Here is an 8,372-nt window from a genome sequence, read left to right on the forward strand (position 1 = left end):
GTGCCATCTCCTCTGCTCAACTGGTCAGCTACCACTGTAGAGGGTTGATCTTTCAATTGGTGATGGAGGACCCGAAAGAGACATTTCACCTCCTGGAAAACCCAGAACTTACTTTTGATTTATCACCAAGAAATCTCGAACATGCTCCTTCTTTAAAGCAATCAAAGAATTAACTTGATTAATCTCTGTTTCCTCCAAGCATGATAAGTGAGAAGGAAATTGATCATTCTTGCAACCCTGTTCCACAATGGGAAGTGAGTGCAATCCCAGCAAGCGCCACTATGACCTTAGCATGTCCAGAAGAACCAGAAAACCCATAAAGCTTCAAGTATCAGATCAACCTATTCATCCCATTATCACAGCAGGAGATGATGACAAGAAGGATGATGTCAAATGTTCTCCCGAAACAGAGAATGTCAAATCTTCTCCTGAAACAGAGAATCCTTCTTCGGGAATCGGTGAGGTGGAGGAGGATGGCATTGATCGTAGAAGCCTGAAGGAACTGATCCATGAAGGAGAAGAGAAACTGGGTGATGGAGAAGAAGGGAAGCGTGGTCGAAGTGGGAAATCACTCGGTCATCACTTCACCCAAGAAAATCAGCTACAGTTGGTGACGAAGCAGCAAGCAGAGGGCATGGAGGGGGTGAAGACTGGTGGATTGGTAAGTCGTTATATTAAAGTCCTGAGTCACTTGATCAAGGTGAAGCGAGATCCACATCTGGGTTCTCGGAAAAAGCCTGTTCTGCGTCTGAAAACGTAGGTAGAATCATATTCTTGGTGGGTGGACGACTGGATGTGGTTCAACTCTAGCAAATACACATCGGCCATTTCATTACTTCTATACGTACAAGAAAGCAATATAGGCTTTCTGTTTATGTGATCTGCTATATTCATCATATTATGTTATAATTGATTAATAGCATTGCTGCAAGTTTAGTTTAAAAAAAATGGGTTAAGTTCACTCTAGCTCAATGCAAAATTCTGAATTACGACCTCCAGCCCCCTCCTCCTGCCTGTGGATTTACCATCAATTCATGGTCAGTATTCATCTCTCTGTATGGTCGAGCTAAAAAAATTCTGACCTGAACTCATCAGTCATTCTCCCAAAAGTTTTTGTTTTCAAATTCCTGTCATTGGCTCCGGAATGGGACATTATAATACCTGTTTGAAGCTGGTGCTGTTTCTCCGTGAGAGAACGGTTTTATTTGTTGTTTGTTTGTTTGTTTTTTTTCCCGAGAAGAAAAGCTAAATATCCATTAATCAAAACAACAACGATACAAAAATCAGGCTATTGAACATCAGAGATTCAGAGGTCACTAAAGCAGGGGGGCGTAAGATTTTGACAGCTTAAAGACTGTTTGGTTAAAGCATGTCTTTTCGCATGAAGGCATGTTGAAAAAAAAACTCCCAAAAATCACAGAAAATGGGCTTTGTGCATCTTTTCAGCATAACATCTTTTAGTGGTTAGATATTTTTCCAACAAAATGGGAAAAGATGATAACATGAACCGCCAAACTTTTAAAAAACCGATAGCCTACATGAAAAGACATACCAAACGGGGTCTAATAGCCAGCATATAAATGTCCTTACAAATTAAAAAAACCTCTAGCTACCGACCAATCTTGTGAATCAACTTTAAACTCGTTTATCAGCAATTAATTATCTGATTCTACTATCACTTTCTTGAGCCCCGTACGCCCCCACCAAGAGGAGGCCTTGATAAATTGCCATGGCTTTACCCTGAAGAGCCGAAGTAGCTGCTGGATTTTAATCTCATAAGAGATTAAATCCAATGGGTTTGATTGGTCAATTACATGAGAAGTTACACCTGTACACTTGGTTGAAAAATCAGTTTTTCTCTTACAAAACCAGTTTTGAACTTGTCCCACATTGGAAAATTATAAGTTTTGTTTTCAGTATTTCAATAGGAGCTGATTTACACTCTTTAGAATTAGTAGAGGAGAGTATGGGGATTCGATACCGTGTAACGCGCGTGCACGCGTGTGTGCGGCGCAATGGGGCGCTTTAGAGGCACACTTTGCTTGCGATGGGCGGCTCTGGTTTTGGTGCGTTGATGACCGTTGATCACTGTTGATGAGATCAACGGTCATGATTCGATCGGGTGTGATCAAGAGGCACAATTCAAAGTTAACAGTCACCAACTGTTAACTACTTTTTAAACAGTCACAATGTTTGAAATTGTGACTGTTCAAGGTGCCTTCTCTAAACCAGCACTTACCTTTTCTTCATACCTCTTCACAAATTATTTAAGGGGCATGAATCAGACTCCAAAACACACAATTTCGAAATTCACTCTCTCTCTCTCTCTCAGTCCGGTCTGCTACAGTCTCACAAAAGGTTTCTTTGGAGATTCTTCAACTTTGCTGGTTGCAGATTCTCGCCCAAAGGCTCTGTTGTATCATGGGAACAAATTTGCCTATAACCCAACAGCAAACTCAATAAAACTGAGTGAAGGCAAATAACGTTCTAAAGACAATGTCTTCAGACACGCCTCAGAGCTTCTCCTCCAAAATTACAGTGACCCATCTTCTCCAACAGTAGCAACCACAAGACCATAACTAGTTGCAACGCAAAAAACTGAACTATCTTGAATAACTGCTCCAAAGCTAGCCTTAGATCCTCCTTCAAAACCCCCATTGATGCACTGCTAACCTTTACTGAGCCTTGAACTAGGGGCCACCAAAAAATAGTAGAAGACTGAGAGGCTTCATTCAGCGGCCAAGTTAGCCAGGTACCTTGCAACCAGAATCTTGAGTGTAGTGGGCCCAACATCGACTGGGAGAGATCCCTCACCTGTCTGGAAATTTGATTCATAATGACAATGGGATCAACATCAGTTCCTTCGAAAAAAGCTAAGTTTCTAGCTTTCAATATGTTCCAGATAATTAACTAGAGCTATGTAAGAAAGTAATTCAGACTTTCTTTCTTTTAGAGCACAACAGTTAATGGTCCAGTTGAGAAATCAGTCATCAAACTTGGAATTACTTGGCACATTATTCATATTTGCATTGAAAAGGCTTGCAAACCAGAACCTTTTGGCATGATCACATGAAACTAAGGCATGCAACATTGTTTCAGGAGCTTTGTTACAAAGAGGACACTGGCTTGTATTACCCAACTATCGTTTGGACAGCAGATTATTGATTACAATGCTTTCACGACACCATCTCTAGATAAAGTCTTAATTTTCTATTCAGTAGGTAAGGACCAGATTAGTTTCCACTTAGATTTGTGAGTGGACCTGGGAGTTCTATCTTCCAAATCTAGGTTGTTTGCAAGAAAATAAGTAGAGCCACCGTGATAATGAGGTACCAAATTGCATTGGGAGCCCAAGGTACTTCGAAGGGACAATCACCCTTTTTAAATGGAAAGCTTTGGTTAGTAATTTCTGAAGTTTTTAATGCAGACCCTTGTTGAAAAAAATTTTAGACTTGGAGAAATCCAGAGGCTCTTTCGTAGTCCTTGAGGGCTTCCACCAACACTGATCCGTCCTATAGTGTGGCTTTGGTGAAGATACACTGTCATCTACAAAGAAAAGATAAAAAATGGTGGGGCATTGGGAATTGAGCTTTATTCCTATTGAAGAATTCTAAGATTTTAAAGCATTGATTTCCTAAGAGAGGACTTTAGTAGACAAAATAAAAAGGTAGGGAGACAAAGGGTCATCCTCATTCGCTAATATTTGATAGTAAATAGTTGAAACACAAGTCAAAACCCAATTAATCCATTTCTGCCCAAACCCCATTTTTCCATCACCCCTTTGAGGAAATCCCATTCTATCTTATCATAAGTTTTGTTCATGTCCAACTTGATGGCCATATATAAATTCTTTTTTGCCCTACTGTTTTTCATGAAATGGATGACCTCATGAGCAATAAGAATATTGTCATTAATAACCCTCCCTAGGATGAAAGCATTCTGATTTTTGCTTACATATCTATCTAGCACTGGTTCGACCTATTAACCAGAATTTTTGCTATTGTTTTGTAAATTGTGTTGCAAAGACTAATAGGCCGACAATGAATTGGGTCCTCAGGAGATTTGACTTTGGGTATGATCCTCAGTTAACTCCCTTGTTGAAAAGAAATCCTTAATTGCCTTATGAAATCCTTCCCCACCACATCCTAGTATTTTTGGAAGAATAGGTTCGGATAGTCATCTGGGCCCGAGGCCTTCGTAGGTTATATTTGGAAAAGGGCTGTCTTGATTTCATCATTTATCACCTCACAATCAAGGGTACTATTATCCTTAGCTGTAACAACAAAGTCCCACACACTTACCGGGTCCCCAATGCTTGTCGAGTGAGAGGTCCTATAGATGTTTAGAAAATGTTGATTTAAGAGATTTGAAATTTCGTAATGACCCTCAATCTACATATTATTTTGGAAAAATTCCCGATTAGTATCCTGTACTTTAGGCCTACTGCCACTTTAGTTCCCGAACTTTAAAATGTGACAATTTAGTACCTGAACTTTTAAAATGTGCCAATACAGTACCTACTGTTAGCCAACCGTTAAGTGGCATTTGAAAAGACAAAAATGCCCTTTGATTGTTATCTAATTTTCTTTATAAACCATCCAAACATTGACAAAAAATGAGCATCTCCAAATCCATTTCTCTACTATTTAAGAAAAATAAGGTCACATATTAGTGGGCATTCCCAACTTTCTTGAATAGAAGAGGCAAGGACTTGGGATTGTTTATTTTTTGTTAACATTTGGATGGCTGATAAAGAAAATTATATGACACTCAAAGGACATTTATGTCTTTTCAAATGCCACTTAATGGTTGGTTAACGGTAAGTACTAAATTGGCACGTTTTAAAAGTTCGGATATTGAATTGTCGCATTTTAAAGTTCAGGGGGCCAAAGTGTCACTAGGCCCAAAGTGCATGGTACTAATCGGAAATTTTCCCTATTACTTTTGTCCTTCAACTTTGAAATTTTGTTCCTTGCTTTTCTTTTCATAGTGTGGGCATGAAAAAAATCTACTAGTTTTATCTCCATATTTAAGCCAAGATATTCTAGCTTTTTGGGCTCACATATTTTTATTCCATACTTTTGTCCTTCAACTTTGTAATTGGGTTGGATTTTTATCTCCATATTTCTCTCTCTAAAGATTTAAATTTATTCACATCACTAAGAGGAGTTGGGGCCTCAATCTCTTTTCGAATGCAAATTTTTAAACCATCAATCTGCTTTCTGACATTGCCGAAGACTTCTCCATTCCACTTTTAAAGGGCAGAGCTAAGGAATTTACAGTTTTTATAGACCTTCTCTTGAGTTGATCCTTTAACAGGAGAATTCCATACATTGCAAATGAGGTCCTTGCAATCTAAATGCGTGGACCACATTTCCTCAAACTTCAAGGGCTGAGGCTTTTTTTTTTGGTCTAACTCCAGACATATGGGAATAAGTTGCTCCAGGATTTGTTACACAGACTCAGTTTGAAAGGAGTATAAATGCAAATATATAAAGTGCAAAACCTTATATTTTGTATTATTTTGCATGTATTTACACTGTACATATTTGTATTTATACTCTTTTCAATCTGAGCCTGGAACCAATCCAACTTTGCTTTGATAAGCTCACCATTGCTTCTCCTATTCGATCAAGTGAAGACAGGGACGTGATTTTGAATTTCCATAAGACCACAGTCACACAACCATTACTTCTTTTTCTGAATGGTTGGGGTTAAACTCTGTTCCCTCCTTCCTCCACTTCTCAAAAAGAAGGGTTTTTTCTCCTCTTTGACTCCCCATAAAAGAAAGTGCAGAACCAGGTCCCTTTGGTCAAGTCTTCTACGGGAATGAATGAAATACTGGTCTACCTTTAGAACCCTGAGATTTACATTCCCAATCCAGAAAAGGGCCAAATTACCTTTTTAAGCCTATAGCATCAATACCTCAACAGTATCTTGATTTTGCAGAAGCGATGTTTTCGTTTCACTAAAAAAAAATGTGTCAGGATTTTCTGCAAATTAAGTCTCTTTCAGGGCACGAATTGTCAAGAGGAATCCTACCCCTTGATCCAACCGAGGATCCTCATTGATCGCTTAGGGGCACAAATTTGGTTTCATTGCTGTCACTTAGGCATTTTTTTAACGCTGCATCAGCAAACATTGCTAGCAATGATATAAAAATGAGAATTTGCCCAAAGGGTAAGGGCATTTTTTTCATGCCAAGACTTTTCCCATCTCTAAGGCATGTTATGAGAAAGTTTTTTTTTTTTTTTTTAATTTTCTTGAAAAAATCCAACCAAATAAGGATCGTTTTCCCAAACAACAAATATCCAATATGGCATTGACTTAATGCCGTTTTCTTGAAAAACATAATCGGCTCAAAACATAGCCATAATTAATATGGGGTTTGGATACGTTGCCAATAAAATAGTTTCAATGTGCTTTCAAAATGATCAGGTCCCACACATTTCATATGAAATCGAATTTACTTCTCATAAGGCGCACCTTACACCAACCTCATATCACATTGCAATTGCAATTGATAATTTATAAATATGGAGATGTTCCAAATGTGAGGCTCAAATAATGTAAGATTGGTGTGAAGGGCAAATTTGGATTCATCTCATACATAGGTCTCAGACAAGGGCGGAGCCAGGGGGTGGCGGAGGGGAGTAATGACCCTCCTATGCTTTGAAAATCCCCACAATCCCTATTGATGATTCATTTATACTTTAACCCTTTACCCTTGTTTTATTAACATTTGACCCCTCTATGTTAATTAGTATTTGACCCCCCTAACATAAAATCCTAACTCCGCCCCTGGTCTCAGACTCTCAGTCTCATGGTGAGATGTACGATATCAGAGCATGTTGGAACATAATTTATTGGCAGCTGAGCCAATCCATTAATGCTAGGAGAAAAAAGAATGTCATATATACCAGGATTTTGATTCCTTCAATGGGCAGAGAGAGATTCTATGTGTTGGTTCAATTGCATTTCTTTCAGTTCTAACTTCTGCCTAAAGCGAATAGAAAGAAGGGAGATCACATCTTTGCTCCATGAGGAGTCACCCCATAATGCCCTATAACACATCTATGTCGTGTATTGGGAATCTCTATCAATGATCGGGACTGATATTATCATCCGGACATGTTTTTAATACACATTGGAAATATGCTGTGGGGAGTTTATAATAACATCGTATAAAAATAATTATCCTACAGAGAATAAAGTGTTCAGGTCCCATGGTCTAGTGGTTAGGACATTGGACTCTGAATCCAGTAACCCGAATTCAAATCTCGGTGGGACCTTGTTTTTTATTTTTATTGACCGTTGTTCCGCTTTTAATGTTATTTTCCTCTCGTTTAGGTATCCTAAAGATAATGAGGCGCCGAGGTCCCATGGTTTAATGGTTAGGACATTGGACTCTGAATCCAGTAACCCGAGTTCAAATCGCAGTGTAACTTTCTTTTTATTTTTATTGACCGTTGTTCCGTTTTAAATGTTGTTTTTCCTTTCCTATACCATCTTTTGTTTGTAGAGTGTAAAATCTTATATTTTGTATATATTTATGTTATACATATTTGTACTTCTACTGCTTCTAAACTGAGTACAAAACCTTATATTTGTACTGCATTTGTACTGCTTCCAAACTCAGTTTGGAAAAAGTGCAAATGCAAATATGTAGAATATAGAATCTTATATTTTATATTATTGTGTATGCATTTGCATTGTACATATTTGTATTTATATTCTTTCTAAACTGAACCTTGTATTTTATATGTAGAGTGTAAAACCTTTTGTTTTGTATTTGTATTCTACATATTTGTATTTGTACTCATTCCAAATCCAAACTAAACTTTTAGTTCATAAGAGTATAAATACAAAAATATAGAATACAAAACTTTATATTTTGTATGTATTTACACTTTACACATTTTTACATATTTATATTTGTATTTGCACTTTACATATTTGTATTTGTATTCTTTTCAAATTGAGCCTATATTCTGAAATGTATGTGATCTCAATTTACAAACAATGAAGTCCAACAAATTGTGGGTCCAATCTAAATACCATTACTCGCGTCAAAATTCATTTCACTTGATAAAATGGAACGGGTATATATGGACCATGTCAATTGGATCTAAGTTGGATCGACAAATTCAGATCTGGATCCACCTTATTGCATACACTAATCTATCTATGAATCACAAGGAAGTAATCTTTTTTATACGAAGTAAGAAAAAAGTCGGTGTTTTCTTATTACTTCAGATATGGGTAATAGACCTGTTTACAGGTCGGCCTTTGGGCTTGGCCCACTAACATTTCACACCACCTCGCTGCATCCACTCAAAATTTGGCCCAACTTAAGTCTGAGCCCGGTGGAG

General features: G+C 37.8%; 1 protein-coding gene and 1 non-coding gene across 2 annotated transcripts; both read left to right on the forward strand.

Annotated features, from left to right (window-relative positions):
- Positions 1–247: 247 nt before the first annotated feature.
- LOC104597634 (uncharacterized) lies at positions 248–760 on the forward strand. The gene has a single exon (XM_010259289.2). It carries the CDS (start codon positions 248–250, stop codon positions 758–760), a length of 513 nt encoding a protein of 170 aa, XP_010257591.1.
- A 6,460-nt stretch (positions 761–7,220) lies between these two features.
- Positions 7,221–7,292, forward strand: TRNAQ-CUG (transfer RNA glutamine (anticodon CUG)). Its single transcript has one exon. It is a non-coding gene; the product is annotated as a tRNA-Gln (tRNA).
- Positions 7,293–8,372: the final 1,080 nt, after the last annotated feature.

This window comes from Nelumbo nucifera, chromosome 7 (assembly GCF_055504915.1).
Source record: "Nelumbo nucifera cultivar China Antique chromosome 7, China Antique-T2T, whole genome shotgun sequence".
In the NCBI taxonomy this organism is placed as follows: domain Eukaryota; kingdom Viridiplantae; phylum Streptophyta; class Magnoliopsida; order Proteales; family Nelumbonaceae; genus Nelumbo; species Nelumbo nucifera.